Here is a 16,516-nt window from a genome sequence, read left to right as displayed (position 1 = left end):
AGTCTGAACACACCTCTTGGGCTTGCCCCATCCTACTTGCAAAGTCGGTAAGGAGACTTTGGGAAACAGGTGTGAGTGAGGGCATGGATTTCCTTTTCTCTTCAGTCATAGACTTGCATTCATAAGAAGGCTTTTACAAGGTTGAAGAGTACATCTTAAAGAGTCTCAATATAATAACAGAACTAGTGATCACCAAGTCAGGTCAATTCTATATTTGGCTCTTATCAGCCTCTTTCTCTCCATCTCTGTTGTCACTACTTTATTTCACTGCCTTCTCTTCCCCATGACTGAAAGAGCCTCCTTACAGATCTCCTGCCCCTTGGTATCTGCATCCTGTCCTAAAAGTATTGACGGTGCCTCACTCTTCAGATTGAAATCCTTTCAGGCCTTAGTATCACCCAAGATAAAACCTAAATGCTATAAGTTGGATCTCCACCTCTTGTGCCAGCCCCGTCTGTTGTCATGTCCTTCACATACCCTAAGCTACTGCCTTGAGATGATTCTTAATGATTCCTGGGTGAGTCCCTTCTCTTAATTGTCATACGACTTTGAATATGCCCATACATGCTGGTGTGAGAGCAGGACGTGTTTGCATGTCTGGTTCCTCACTAGACTGTGAACTCCTTGGAGGCAATGCCATGTCTCTTCATGGTGTTATGACTTGGCACAGCACTTGGTATGTTCAGAATGAGACTGATTTGGATAGAATTCCTAAACTTACTAGCTGTGTGACCCTGGGCATGTTTTCGTAGCATGTGTCTCATGCTCCCATATCTGTAAAATAGTGCTGAGCATAACCCCTGAGCAGAATTATTGTAAAGACTAAACAGCAAAATTCTTGTGAGGCTCCTGGCATATAGTCAGCACTCAGGATAGACCTCGTGGCTATAGAGTGCTCTCCATAAATATTTATTGAATCAACTCAGCAGAACTAAGGATGGGTGCTATTTTACCATATGCCTACTAGGTGCCAAGACTGTGCTAGAAAGAGCTGCAGTTTTCGTAGTCTAAATGGGAGTCTTAATTGTCGCCCTTTAGGGGCATAGGTCTTGAGCCCCAAATAATTGGATGCCTCCTTCACTTGGGTGTTTGGTGAGAACGCAGTGCGACGTCGCCCTCTGTCGCTCGCTGATCGTAGCCCGAGGTCAAGCCCGGGCGCTCTCACCAAACCAATATCACTCCCGCGTCCTCGACTTAGCTCGCTCAGCTCTTCCCAAGGCCGGTCCTCTTCTGTTCGGCGCCGCCGGGTCGGGTACTCTACAGGTCGCCTCCCACCCACAGGCCGAAGTGGCCCCACACGCCTCGCGCCCACTGACGTCGCGCTGACGTCACTTCCAGCGAACCCGGAAGCGCCGTTGTGGCTGGGCGGCTGTAGTTAGGAAGTCGTGATGGAGTCGCGCTCAGCGTAAACCCTTGGCCGACCGCGGGCCGAGGGGTCTGGCCCGGGCTGCTGTGGCCCGGACGAGCGGAGGGTGCGGAGCGGCTTTAGGGCCAGTGGGGGCGAGCCCCGGCGGCGTTGCCCGCCTCCCGGGTAGGACCTGGTCCCGCCTTCCGGGCCTGGGACCCAGCAGGCGCCTTTGCCAGGCTGTCCCACCGACCTGCTTTTGGTCGCGGACAGCAGGGTAGAGCGGGTGAGCGGCCTGTGGCCGGACACCCCCCTCCCTGTCTCTTTAAGCCCCCGCCCGCGTCTTCGCGACCCCTTCTCTGGCTACCAGAACGCTGACGTGGAGCAGTCCGCTCGGAACTCCCATGGAGAAGTTTGGGATGAATTTTGGGGGCGGCCCGAGCAAGAAGGACTTGCTGGAGACGATAGAGACGCAGAAGAAGCAGCTCTTCCAGTACCAGGCACGGCTCAAGGATGTGGTCCGCGCCTATAAAAGCCTGCTGAAGGAGAAAGAGGCGTTAGAGGCCAGCATAAAGGTGCTGTCGGTGTCCCACGAGGCAGATGTGGGCCTCGCAGGTGTCCAGTCGCCAGGCCTCCCTTTTCCTGACTCTGTGGATGACCGGTGCTCCACTCACAGCGAGGATAGCACTGGCACCGCCACCAGCTTGGATACTGCGGCCAGTCTCACCAGCACCAAGGGTGAGTTTGGGCTAGAAGATGACAGAGCTGCCCGTGGTGGACCACCACCTCCAAAGTCCGAAGAGGCCAGTGGGTCAGAGAGTGGCGTTAGCAGTAGCAGTGGGGATGGGCCATTTGCAGGTGGGGAGGTGGACAAAAGACTGCACCAGCTGAAGACTCAGTTGGCTACTTTGACCAGCTCTTTGGCTACAGTCACCCAGGAGAAGTCCCGCATGGAGGCTTCTTACCTGGCTGACAAGAAGAAAATGAAACAGGACTTAGAGGATGCCAATAACAAGGCAGAGGAGGAGAGGGGCCGTCTGGAGGGAGAATTGAAGGGGCTGCAGGAGCAGATAGCAGAAACCAAAGCCCGACTGATCACACAACAGCATGATCGGGCCCAAGAGCAGAGTGACCATGCCTTAATGCTTCGTGAGCTCCAGAAATTGCTACAGGAGGAGAGGACCCAGCGCCAGGACTTGGAGCTTCGGTTAGAAGAGACCCGAGAAGCCCTGGCAGGGCGAGCATATGCAGCTGAACAGATGGAAGGGTTTGAATTGCAGACCAAGCAGCTGACCCGTGAGGTAGCGGAGCTGAAAGGTGAGCTGCAAACCATTCGAGATGAGAAGAATCAGCCAGACCCCCGGCTGCAGGAACTTCAGGAAGAAGCCGCCCGCCTTAAGAGCCATTTTCAGGCTCAGTTGCAGCAGGAAATGAGGAAGGTAATTATCCTCATCTCCTTTAAATATTGGTCATTTGACTTAAGGTGGGAAATATTGAGTTTTTGTTTTTCTCTTTTGGTGGTTAGAACTAAGTGGCTGCACTGTCATTTGTGATGCTACCTGAAAAGTTACACTAGTGAGTCCTGGGAAATTCTGTTCTATATAGTGTCGATGACATACACAGGGTGTGCCTCAAGCAGGATGTGGAGTTTCTGAGTGTGGGTTGGGTTGGAGCCAGACAGCTCTGAGCTCTTGGGCATTGGCATCTTACCAGCTGTGCTCTGCGAAGCAATACACTGGCAGCTGTACAGTGAAAGGTGGTATGTATGCCTATAGGTATGTACCCATAAGTAAGTTGGCTGAAGGCAAAGGGGATTTTCTCAGAAGACATAATCTCTTATAATTGCCTTCAGTCAAGATTTACCTGTTTTAGAAAAGTGCTATTTTAAGGTACTTCCTTTCGATGTGGACAGAGAGCTCCAACTCAGTTTTGAACTTACAGGAATATTGGACTATGAAAAGAATGTTGTATAATTTCTTATTTGGATTTGGGGAAGCACATGATAACCAAGAGCAATGCATTTTGTGTGTCAGTTACGGGGAAAGTGGAATCTCTAAAGCAAACAACAGCAGATATACAAAGCTGCTTAACATTGTTTGCTATAATATGTGTCTTGGAGCAGAACCCAAGCAGGTTATAGGAACTTTTGTTAGCTCCTGAATCAACAGAATAATCCTCAGTTCCCATTCTTGCTAGGCCATCCCAATCCTGTGACCCTTTTGCTCCCCTCTCCTGCCTTCCCAAAGTTTGCTATAGGGCTTTGTGGCTTTTCTGGATGCATTTTTGTCTGTTCCCATGTTTTGCAGACAGCCCTTGCAGAGGATCAACTCCGTCAGCAATCTCAGGTGGAAGAGCAGAGGGTAGCAGCCCTAGAGAATCAAATATCTGAAGTGTCTGAGCTGCTGGGCACCTACGAGAAAGCCAAGCAGAAGGACCAGCTGGCCATCCAGAAGCTGAAGGAACGCCTTCTGCAGCTGGACCTGGAGAATAAGACACTGGCTCTAGCAGCCTCCAGCCGGTCCTCTCTAGATAGCCATGGAGACGAGTCCAGTCTGGATGTCAATGTCCTGAAGGATAAGATGGAGAAGCTGAAGAGGCTGTTGCAGGTTGCAGCCAGGAAAAGCCAGGTGACCCTGGATGTGGAGAAGCTCTGCGACCTGGAGATAATGCCCCGCTCAGAAGCTGCCGATGGAGAGAAGGCTACTGCACTCTACTACCAACAGGAGCTGAAACAGCTGAAGGAAGAGTTTGAGAGGTACAAGATGAGGGCCCAGGTCGTCCTCAAGAGCAAGAATTCCAAAGATGGTAACCTGGCAAAGGAGCTGGAAGCAGCCCAGGAACAGCTTGCAGAGTTGAAGGAGAAATATATCTCCCTGCGGCTGTCCTGCGAGGAGCTCGAACAGCAGCACCAGCAGGAGGCTGAAGACTGGAAGCAGGAGTTGGCCCGCCTGCAGCAGCTCCACCGGCAGGAGCTAGAGCGAAGTCAGCTGGACTTCAGGGACCGCACACTGAAACTGGAGGAGGAGCTGCACAAGCAGCGGGACCGTGCCCTGGCCGTGCTTGCCGAGAAGGACTTGGAGCTGGAGCAACTGCGTTCTGTGGCCTTGTCTTCTGGGCTGCCAGGACGCAGAAGCCCTGTGGGTGGTGGGGTTCCTGGGGACCCAGCTGACACATCTTCCCCAGATAGCCTGACTCAAGCGCTACAACTTGCTGCAGCCAACGAGCCCACTTTCTTTCTGTACGCTGAGCAGCTGGCCCGCAAGGAGGTGGAGATCACATCGCTGAAGAAGCAGAAGCACAGGCTGGAGGTGGAGGTGCATCAGCTGCAGGACAGGCTACTGGAGGAGGGCGAGCAGCATCGTGAGGAGGTTGCAGCCCTGCAGAACCGCATCGAAAAAAACATCAGGGACCAGAGCAGGGAGGGAGCCAACCTGGAGTACCTCAAAAACATCATCTACCGCTTCCTGACCTTACCTGACTCCCTGGGCCGCCAGCAGACTCTCACAGCCATACTGACTATTTTACACTTTAGTCCAGAGGAGAAACAAGTGATAATGCGGCTCCCAACCAGTGGTAGCTGGTGGCCTTCTGGCAAGAGATGATGCCGTTTTCACTAACTCCTGAAATTTCTGTGTCTCTTTTATGTGGGAAGGGGCAGGCTCTGGTTTCTATTGCCTATTCTCTTGGATTATCATTTATTACTTTAATGTGTTGAAATTGGGAGGAGTCTTCAGTGTGGGATGGGATGTTCTGCCAAATGCCATTAATGCTGCTTTGTCTTTGGGCCCTAGTGATACTGAAAGTGTTGGGACAGTGTCTTCTCGTGGAGTGTATGTGAAGGGAAGTGGGAGAAGAGGTTAGGACTGAGAGGTGCAAAAATTGGGAAAGTAGTAAGAATCCTTTACAATTTTTTGTTTTAATATTATGTTCCTAGCACAGAGCTAGGAGTAAATGTGACTCCAAAGGGAGTTCAGGTAATTTCTGAACATGCACAATGACCAGGTGTTTTTTCCATCTTGTCACAATCTGAGTCTGGTCCATTGCTACCCCAATTCTCTGGGGACATAAAGCCAGGCCGAAAAGGGACCAGGAAGTTTGAAATAGTGACAGATTGTCTACTAGTCCAAAGGGCCAAGGAATAGTGAATTCATTCTGGAACTGGAAAGCTTGGTCTAGTTAGGGCCTGGGGACAACCTATGCTATCTAGACTAAACATACCACTTGTGACCATCCTAGAGAGGGCCCTGAGCATCAGTTTGATCTTAGGGATTTCTTGGGTGACCTGCTTTTGGCCTGGATTGGGTTAAAATAGACCCCTTGCTTGTCCCTGCCTTCCCTTGTCTACCTAAGGTTGGCCTGAGATTGTGAGTGAATGACTTTGCTCTCTTTTCCACAAAATTGGAACTTCATGAAGAAATAAGATCTTAGCTTCTTACAGAGAGGAGTCTGAACAGTAAGCTCTGATCCTGTGTGGATATAAGGAGTTGGCTCAGAGATTTGCTCCTGGCTGTTTCTGCCTTTGCAGGGACAGGGAAGAGGAGGAAGATTTGCTGCAGAAGATTCCAAAAGATTGCTGTTACTCTAGCCAGAAAGTGGTGGAAGTTCAGGTGAAGCTGGGCTGGGGTACTTTCTGCCCTCTGGGTCTTTACATAAGTAGATTAACTCTGCTCTTTAAGGAAAGGCAGCTTGTTATTCAGGCAGTCTGGAAAGGAGGTTCTCAAAAAACTTGGGTTCAAATATTATCAGTGCCTCTGTTTTTTTCTCCTATCTGCTCTTACTGTTTATAGAGGTTTCTGGACCATAAAGACAAATGCTTGGCCACTAACTGGACCAATATGTATCTTTCTGTTATTTCATCTTAGAGGTTTGTTTTATGAGGGTTTGGAGTTCAGACAACTTTAAGTGTTCTGAATGAGAGGCTTGGTGACCTGGATTATCTACCGCGAGCACACTTAAATGGAACAGAAGATGTGGTCAAATGATAATGATATAAACCATGGAATCATTAAACCTAAGTGACTTGACTTGTGTGTTTCCTTCATGGTATCTATATCTAGACAAAAATAGAGTGACTGTAAATGATGAATGAAAAGGATGGACATATTTCCGTGTATTAATTCATGAGCTTAAATCCATCAGTGTTTTAACCACATGAGGAATACATCAGTTTTTGAACCACTTCAGTTACAACACAAGTTTTTTTTTTTTTATTTCAGTATATTATGGGGGTACAGATGTTTAGGTTACGTATGTTGCCCTTGCCCCTCCCCCCCAAGTCCGAGCTTCAAGTGTGTCCATCCCCAGGATGGTGTGCATCGTACTCTTTGTGTATGCATATACCCGTCCCCTCCTCCCCGCTCCCCCCTGCCCGACATCCAGTAAATGTTATTCTTATATGTGCACTATGTCAACACAAGTTTCTTAGCCTGGACTTGTGTGTGTATGTGTTTGTGTGTGGGCAGCTACACTGGAAAAAGCTTTTTCACGAGTTTAGTGGGTTAATAAATTAATTACTGCTTCAAACTCCACAAGTAATCTGTTTATGAAAGCTTTATTATCCTTAAAATCAGGATTCATGGTCTCTTGGAAAAGTTCCTCAGGATAGCAAGCTGAACTAATAATAATAATAGACTTCCTTAGTTTTCTTGCCTTGTTCCCTCTAAATGTATTAATAGGATATCTTGTGATTGTTATTTCTAGGTGGCTGTGGACAGAATCAAAATATCCATAGTCCCAGTTACCTTCCTAGGAGTAATAATTGCTGTGCTTTTGACTCTTGAGAAGATATCACATAGGCAAAGAAGCAAGTCAATTTCTGATTAATAATTTTAAGTATCTGGATATATTAAAGCTGTGAGTGCTCCCAACCGAAACTAGAAGACTTGATCCCCTCCTACCCCTAAGGACACTTAGAGCTTAGAAACAGGCAGTGTTAATGCAGACATGATAAATTGAACATTCCTTGTCTCCACCCTCTTCCCCCAGATAAGTTTTCCAGTTATTTGACTGGTTTGCCTTTGATAGATACTTTAAGGAAAGAAAGGGAGAGCAAGAATGAAAGAATTGAGATCAGAAGCATTCAGAGAAAAATAAATTTTCCTTGGGCCCTCGTCCCAGAATATTAGACAGTGTAAAAGGTGTGTTAGTGAGATAATGAGGCTGAGCCTTATTTATTTAACTATCACCACACAGATCAGCGAGGATCACTGTGAAGGAGAGATGGAGGGAGAAAGTGGAGGGAAGACCATCTGACCACTCAGCTGTAAGGGTTTTCTACTCTCTTTTTTCTTCCCTTTTGGGTACCTCCCGTCTAGGGAATAAACATGTCCGTATATCATGCCCTAGATGTTGCTATATTAAGTTCCTGTCTATCATCCAGAACTCTGAGGCTCTCAGTGTTGTCTCGCGAAGCTGCCAGTAAGGGTTGTTTTTGCTAATTCTTGTCAAGTGTGCCAGCATCATGTTGAGCCATTTACACCCATTTTATTATTTAACTCCCTCAGGTGCTCTTATGTCCCATTTTACCGATGTTAAATTTCCTGAGGATCATGTTTGAATCGGGTCTCATTAGCCCCAAAGCCCACTTAATCTGGGTGTGCTCCTGTCTCCTTAGCACTGGGAGGGCCAGGGCATGTCTCCATAGATTTCCAGGGAGAGAGAGACTGATCTCTAGGCTGAACTGGGCTGGTTCAAGTGGAGAGAATGACTCCAGTTGTAAATTTCAGCCAAGCAAAGTTGCTATGCTGTAGATTTGAACAGGCCACAGTGCTTCATAACAACTCTAAAGCTGCTCTGTCCCCAGTTTCTAGTTTGTTGCTAACTTTTGAACTCAAATAATTCTAACAAGAGGAAGACTGGGTACTAGCTACTGCAACAGTGCGTTCCAATTGTCACCTCTGGTAAGGCTGGAGAAACAGCATTGGGAATTGGAAGGAATTCTCATGGATGGGGCATTTTACTCCCTTCCCCCCACCTTGGTTCCCCACCTCAGGCAGCTTGGTCACCTCAGATAGATGGTTTTTGGAGCAAGGAATTAGTTGAAATTCAAGTCCAACCTCCTGCCAGCCATGTGACCTTGGTAAATTTCTTAATCTCTCTGAGCTTAATTTTCGTTTTTTAAAAAATTTTTGTTTGTTTTTTGGAGACACGGTCTCACTTTGTCACCCAGGCTGGAGTGCAGTGGCATGATCATAGCTCATTGCAGCCTTGAGCTCCCACGCTCAAGTGATCCACCTCAGTCTCCTGATTAGCTGAGACTAGAGGTGTGTACCACCACACCTGGCTGATTTTTAAATTTTTTGTAAAGATGGGGTCTCACTATGTTGCCCAGGCTAGTCTCGAATTCCTGGGCTCAAGCGGTCCTCCTGCTTTGGCCTTCCAAAGTGCTGGAATTATAGGTGTGAGCCACCATGCCTGGCTGTGAACTTAATTTTCTTATAATGGGAATACTATTAATAATACCTGTTTCAGGGTTATATACTAGGTCCTCAGATTAAAGGAAAACTAAGTACATATAGAGCAAGCACAGTATCTGAAACAAAGTAGGGGCTAAAATACATTCACTCTTTTTTTTTTTTTGAGACAGAGTCTTGCTCCGTTGCCCAGGCTAGAGTTTAGTGGTGTCATCATAGCTCACTGCAACCTCAAACTCCTGGGCTTGGCTTAACTTCCTGAGTAGCTAGGACAACAGGTGCATGCCAGCATGCCTGGTTAATTTTTCCATATTTTTGTAGAGATTGGGAAGGGGCTGTCTCACTATGTTGCTCAGGCTGGTCTCGAACTCCTGACCTCAAGCAATCCTCCCGTCTTGGCCTCCCAAAGTGCTAGGATTACAAGCATGATCCACTGTGCCCAGTCCACTCCTTTTTTTTTTTTTCCCCAAGAATATTAAGTGACAGAATTGGAAACCAGACTTAGGTCTTCTGGATTTAAATCCAGTGTTTCTTAATCACAAGTTTTGCTGTAAACAAAAGGAAAAATAACCACTGTCTTTTATCAGGTGCCTACTATGAGGCAGACAGCATTTTTCCAACATTATTTTACTTGCCTCTCACAATAGTCTTGTCAAGTCTATCTGTTTTGCAGTTGAGGAAATGGAGGCTTGGTAAGACAATATGGATTGGCCAAGGCCCAGAGACAGTCGCGGCAGAATCAGGAACCAAACACGTTTGTTTATGTGGACCAAATGGCCCAGGCCCTTTCTGCTGTCTGTGCTGTCTCCCAGCAGAGGGCAACATGGAATACTGAAAACACGTTGCTCGCTGAGAAACGTAGGGGGCTGTGTTTCTGGCACGGGCTGGGGAAGAAGGGGTCCTAGTCCAGGTAGTCCTCTCTTCGGAGGCAACTGACTGCCTCATAATTGCTCAGAAGGCTTCTACTTTCCTAGCAGCAGAGCTATTTCACACTGAAATTTATGAAATGGACTCTTTCGTTATAAGTCAGTTTTATGTGAGTTGAGTAGTGACAGCCTGTTTTTCCTGGGACCCAGATTGGGATAACCTAGGTATCAAAGGGGCTGACAAACTCACAGTGCAGGGAGCCCAGAAAAGCAAAGGACACTTGGAGGCCAATGACCCTTATAAGAAGGAAAACTCTGTCCCTTGACTTTAGCAAGGAGACCATCTCTGGTTCAGTGTAAATTTTTCCATCGCCATGGTCTACCACCGAGGGACCAAAAGGTATCTCTTTTATTTCTGAGAGAAGGAATCTGAATATTGATACCATCTTACACAAATGTGTTTTTTTTTTTTTTTAGACAGAGTCTCACTCTGTTGCCCTGGCTAAAGTGAATGCTGTGGCATCAGCCTAGCTCACAGCAACCTCAAACTCCTGGGCTCAAGCGATCCTCCTGCCTCAGCCTCCCAAGTAGTTGGGACTACAGGCATGCGCCACCATGCCCGGCTAATTTTTCCTATATATTTTTAGTTGTCCAGATAATTTCTTTCTATTTTTTTTTAGTAGAGACGGGTTCTTGCTCTTGCTAAGGCTGTTCTCAAACTCCTGAATTCAAGTGATCCTCCCGCCTCGGCCTCCCAGAGTGCTAGGATTACAGGTGTGAGCCACCGCGCCTGGCCACAAATGTGTTTTTAAATGTGGATTTACACATAAATTTTATATTAATTAAGGCTGTGCTGTCCACAGTCAAAATACTTGGAGGCTAATAATTTAGAGTAGGGTCCTTCCCTTAGTTGAACAGCAACCAGGCCTTTGAAAATGAGGACTCCTTCTAGGTAATTGCACAGGCCCTTTGGGGACATCCTGCCCTGGTGTCCTGTTTACTCCACTGGGGTAGGGGCCCAACAGGGAGCCTCAGCCAGCTGAGGTGAGATCTGAGCTGAGTCGGAAGGCCAAACTTATTAACATTTTGTTTGGTGGTGTTTTTGAATGCCTGCATTATTTCACCTGGTGAGTGTACATTTTTCAAATCTAGGATCCTTAGGTGCACTGTTCCCTCCACCTTCAAAATCGCTCCCCCATCCTGACCCTCTGTAGTATGATCCTGTCCTTTAAGACTCCACTGAAATGTCACTTCCTCCATGTTGTTTGTGGAACCCAGGGATGCTCAGGTGCTTCATCCTCTGAGGTCTCTCAGCATTTCGTTCATGTTGACCTTGGATACAGAAGTGATTCATTACACTTTCATTTTTCAGTTTACTTCCCTGTCTCCTTGACTACTTTATAACCCCCTCAAGGTCAAGCCCATGCCCCATTCATCCTTGTGCTCTGAGAGACTGACAAATATTAATATTAATCACGTCCTCTCAGAGCACAAGCTTCCATCTTTGCTAGTATTGCTTTCTCCCACTAGTCATCTCTTTAGCCATATGAGTGGATGTGCTTTGTTTCTCTAGGTCTCTGGGAATATGACTAGGTTTGACTTTAGATAAAATAGCTTCCTTTGGTTGTTAGAGGAGTTGAGGGGCTAGTCTTAGTCTGATCATGGAACTCTCTTCAGAGCTAATAGGAAATCACTGAGAAAAGGACAGTATAAGATGTGACAAGTGCTTTAGGTTCAGGCACAAAGCCAAGCTTTGGGCTGCAGGTCTCACTCCTGATGAAGACTCCAGCAGTAAGCCCTCCACCGGCATGAACCTGAACTTGGGGGGCCCTGTGCGTGAGCGCTGTGTAGAGTAGGCACCTCCCTACCTGGTCTCTCAAAGGGATTAGGAATCTTCCTTTCCTCTCATGTCCTTCTGTGGCTGTGGCAAATGGAATTTGTTCTTCCTTTCTCTGGTGCCTAGGCTTAGTCATAAACAACAAATGTTCTTTTTCTATGAGTTGACACTTGGTCCTTCAGACCAGCACCCAGATTCTGGAGAAGGACCAGCCACAGCATGCTTGCCTGGCATGAGATAAGAGTTGACAGTGGCACAATCTTTCTCTTCTGAATCTTACCAGTGAGCTTTCTGGGAGCCCCTCTAGCACCTTGGTCAGTACTCGTGAATGGCTGGTGGTCAATGAGTCCCCAGGGTATGGAAGGAAACAGCATTTTCAGTGATTAGTGAACCACGCTTTGGAGACACCTGAGGCAAGCCAGCAGCCCCTGGTCCTTCAGCCCTCAGGGTGACTCAGTCATATCTGGGTGTTGTACGAACCAGAAGGATGACTCCTGTGATTGTTCCTGTGATCCTTTTGAGTTGTGGCGGCTGACTTGGCTGGGAGGCCTAGGGAATCAGAAGCTGATCTACCAACCAGAGTGGATCCACTAACCTGGCATGAGTGATGCTGCTGCTGCTGCACCTGTCTCTTCTCCTCTCCCCTCCCCTCCCCTCCTCTCCCCTCTCCTTTTCTCCTCTCTCACCCTCTCCCCTTCCCTCTCTCCCTTTCAGCCTGATGCTTCCCCAATATAAATCGTGATTCCTGCCCTGAAGTTGCTCACAGCTTGTTGAGGTTCACACAGCCTGTTCATCCAAACTGCAACTCCAGGAGGACTCTGTACACCGAGAGCAGGATGATGAATGACTCATATGAGGGTGGGGGGCAGGAGTGATCCTGGGTGAGGAAGAAAGGCTTCAGGGTATGCGCCTGGCTGTGAATGATGACCTGACCTTCATAAGGTGGCTTAGGTGGGGAAGAGCATCCCCCACGGAAGAAAAGCAAGCCCATGGTAGGTTTGATATTGAGGGAGGGTAACATTTATGGAATCACAGAATGTTAGATCTAAAAAGGATATTAGCACTTGTTTGGTCATGACCCTTTCTTAACAAAAGAGGAAACCAAGACCCACACAGGACAAATTGGATCTATCACATGTGGGGCTTAAGAGTAAAGCAGAAGCTCTTGTTCAGAGTGCCGAGTAGTGGCTGGATGGCTGGCAGAGCAGGGCACCAGATGTGTGGTGGGCTTGTGCACTGTCAGCCTGGGCACTGAGGGAGGGCACAGTGAGGCTACAGCCACAGGGCTGCAGGCGGCAGCTCTGTTGATGTCTCCTACCCCTGCTCCTGGGTCTGTTAGAGAGATACAAGAAGGGAAAGGGAAGAGGCCAGAGGGATGGTGCGGTTGACTGGCCAACTAGGGATACCTTACCCAGGAACTCCCGCCTGTGACTGCTAGTGTTTATGGACCAAAGTTTTAACTCTATAGGTGAAGCCTGGGACATTTAGCTTATGCATATAGGTTATATAGTCATGTGTCACGTAACCACTGGGATACATTCTGAGATATGTGTCATAGTGTAAACATCATGAAATGTCCTTACACAAACCTAGGTGGTATAGCCTACTGTACACCTAGGCTTTACAGTATAGCCAATTGCTGCTAGGCTACAAACCTGTACAGCATGTTACTGTACTGAATACTATAGGCAATTGTAACACAACGGTAAGTATTTGCACCTCTAAACATATCTAACTATAGAAAAGGTACAGTAAAAATATGGTATAAAAGATAAAAAATGGTACATCTGGGCCGGTCACAGTGGCTCCTGCTTGTAATCCTAGAACTTTGGGAGGCTGAGGCAGAAGGATCACTTGAAGCCAGGAATTCGAGACCAGCCTGAGCAACATGGTGAGACTCTGTCAGTACAAAAAAACAGAAAAATTAGCCGGGCATGGTGTTGCACACCTGTAGTCCCAGCTACTTGGGAGGCTGAGGCAGGAGGATTGCTTGAGCCCAAGAGTTTGAAGTTGCAGTGAGCTATGATGACACCACTGCATTCTAGCCTGGGCAACAGAATGAGACCCTGTCTCAAAACAAACAAACAAAGAAACAAACCAAACAAATGGTACATCTGGAGATGGACTTACCACGAATGGAGCTTGCAGGACTGGGAGTTGCTCTGGGTGAGTCAATGAGTGAGTGGCGAGTGACTGTGAAGGTCTAGGACATTACTGTACACTACCGTAGACTTTATTAATGCTGGATACTTCAGCTACACTAAATATGTAAGAAAATATTTTTCTCTCTTTAATAATAAATTAACCTTAGCTTGCTTTATAAACCTTTACATTTTTAACTTGACTCTTTTGTAATACACTTAGCTTAAAACATAAACACATTGTACAGCTATACAAAAATATTTTCTGTCTTTATATCCTTGGTCTATAAGTTTTTTCTATTTTAAAATTATTTATTTTTAAACTTTGTATACTTTTTTTGTTTAAAACTGAGACACAAGCACACACATTAGCCTAGGGCCTAGGCCTGTGCAGGGTCAGGATCATTAATATCACTGTCTTCTACCTCCACATCTTGTCCCCTGTAAGGTCTTCAGGGACAGTAACACACAGGGAGCTGTCATCTTCTATGATAACAATGCCTTCTTCTGGAATACCTCCTGAAGGACCTGCCTGAGGCTGTCTTACAGTTAACTATTTTTTTTTTTTTTTTTGAGACAGAGTCTCGCTCTGTCACCTGGATTAGAGTGCCCTGATGTCAGCCTAGCTCACAGCAACCTCAAAGTCCTGGGCTCAAGCGATTCTCCTGCCTCAGCCTCCCGAGTAGCTGGGATTACAGGTGCATGCCACCATGCCTGGCTAATTTTTCTATTTTTAGTAGAAACGGGGCTCACTCTTGCTCAGGCTGGTCTCGAACTCCTGAGCTCAAGTGATCCTCCTGCCTCGTCCTCCCAGAGTGCTAGGATTACAGGCTTGAGTCACTGTGCCCAGCCTTTAACTATTTTTAATTAAGTAGAAGGACTACACTCCAAAATAATTATAAAAAGTATAGTATAGTAAATAACTAAACTTGTACCATAGTCATTTATTATCATTGTCCAGTATTATGTACTGTACATAACTGTGTGTGTATATACTTTTATATGACTGGCAGGCAGCGCAGTAGGCTTTCTTGCACCAGCATCACCACAAATCCGTGAGTAATGTGTTATGTTAAGACATTATTACATCACTAGGCGGATAGGAATTTTTCAGCTCCATTATAATCTTATGGGACAACCGCTGTATGTGTGGTCCATCATTGCAGAAACATTATGTGACACATGACTGTATTGCTGTTTATTCATCCATTCAGTGAACATATGTGAGCTCCTATTCCATTCCAGGCACTGTGCTAGGCAGTATAAATGCATCCTATCAATGTTTAGCGCAGGATATAGACTCAAAGATTAATGATTATAATTCAATGTGGCAAGTGTTATAATGGAGGAATACAGGGGAAGGAAAGGACATGAAATTCAGTCTGCAAGGAATTGGGAAACTAAAGTGAAGGTGACACTTGGATGGAGCTTTGCAAGACTAGGAGCAACTGGTATTAGCCACATGGACGAGTAGCAGTGGTGACAATGGTAGGGGGACATGTAGCAGATAAGCTCATCCATTTGTTCCGATCTCCTTGTGATTCAGACTTCCTGAACTGCAGAGACTAGCACATCAAAAACAATGCTTGTCAGTTCCTCTTGCAACCAGGAGTCCAGAGGTAATTGAAACTATGTCGGAGATTATAATCAGGAGCTGAGTTGAATGGGAGAGGGGGTGGCGTGTGAGGCATCCATTTTCCTGATGTGGCTCCAGCAGGTACTGTGTCTTTCCTGTTCCCCAGATATGGCAAAGGGGGTGTAACTTCCAGGCTCCAACCTGAGCAGGTCGGGGGAGAATGGTGCCCATCTCGGAGAAGAAAGAAGATGCCGTCAGGATAGGGTATATTAAGTTTGGGCACATCTGAGTGGAGCTGTCTAGAAGTGAGTTGGAAATAGAGTTTGGGAACTTAAGAGTACTGCTTGGAATAGAGATAAAGATTGACCTGGTGTGTGACACAGGCATTAGTGTGGTTGTGATTGCTCAGGGGATGTGTAGAGTTTGGTGAGAAGTGGGGCAAGAGTGGCACCTGCGCCCTTTAAGAAAAACTTTTTGGAAGTAATTTCATGTTTACTGAAAAGTGCAAAGGATAGTAGTGCAAAGAGCACTCATGTATCCTTTTCCCAGACTCATCTATTGTTAACATTTTCATCCATTTGCTTTATCCTTTGCTCTCTCTGTGCACATGTATATTTTTTTCAGAACCATTTGACAGTAAATTGCCTACATTGTGGCCATTTACCCTTTATATCTTCAGTAAGTATTTCCTGAGAACAAGAATATTCTCTTATATAACCACAGTACAGTTATCAGCTTCAGGAGATTTAACATCTGTACAATCCTATCATCTAATATACCATCTGCATTCCAATTTGTTAATTAACCCAATAATATCCTTTGCAAGATGTTTTTTCCCCTCTCCAGTACAGAATCCTGTCTAGGATCACATATTGCATTTAGTTGTTGTCTCTCGTTAGTCTTATTTAATGTGGAACAGTTTCTCACCCTTTCATTGTCTTTTATGATATTGACATTTAAAAAAAGAGTTCAGCCCTCTCCACCCCTTTTAAAACAGAAGGTTCCTTATTTGGTGTTTGATGTTCCCTCATGATTAGATTTAGGTTGTATGTTTCCTACTGGAATATTACATAAGTGATGTTGTGATCTTCTCAGGGTGTCACATCCGGAGGCAAATTATGTCCATCTGCCCTCATTGGTGATATTAGTTATGATCACTCAGACAACGTAACTGATTTCTTCACTATAGATTAATAGTTAATATTTTCTGCTTTGCTACTAATGAGTCATCTATGGGGAGACACTTAAGTCCATGCAAATATCCTGCTTCTTACCAAAATTTCCCCCCTGAATTTAGCCTCTACTAATGGTAATCCAATGGTTATTGTGATGGTTGCAG

At 46.2% G+C, this 16,516-nt stretch overlaps 1 protein-coding gene across 1 annotated transcript; it reads left to right on the top strand.

The window, feature by feature from the left end:
- The first annotated feature begins 1,350 nt into the window (after positions 1-1,350).
- Positions 1,351-6,369, top strand: GCC1 (GRIP and coiled-coil domain containing 1). Its single transcript, XM_012664781.1, has 2 exons — positions 1,351-2,784; positions 3,652-6,369. Exons 1-2 carry the CDS (start codon positions 1,750-1,752, stop codon positions 4,945-4,947), a joined length of 2,331 nt encoding a protein of 776 aa, XP_012520235.1. The 5' UTR covers positions 1,351-1,749; the 3' UTR covers positions 4,948-6,369.
- Positions 6,370-16,516: the final 10,147 nt, after the last annotated feature.

The sequence above is a fragment of the Propithecus coquereli genome, unplaced genomic scaffold (genome assembly GCF_000956105.1).
Source record: "Propithecus coquereli isolate 6110/MARCELLA unplaced genomic scaffold, Pcoq_1.0 Scaffold91, whole genome shotgun sequence".
Lineage (NCBI taxonomy): Eukaryota > Metazoa > Chordata > Mammalia > Primates > Indriidae > Propithecus > Propithecus coquereli.
This window is presented reverse-complemented; position numbering and strand designations above follow the sequence as displayed.

What these genes read in the sequence shown, in the direction of transcription:
- GCC1 (XM_012664781.1), top strand. Translation starts at nt 1,750, where the DNA reads ATGGAGAAGTTTGGGATGAATTTTGGGGGCGGCCCGAGCAAGAAGGAC. An exon ending in TGCAGCAGGAAATGAGGAAG is followed by an intron (nt 2,785 to 3,651) that starts GTAATTATCCTC and finishes CATGTTTTGCAG; the next exon opens with ACAGCCCTTGCAGAGGATCA.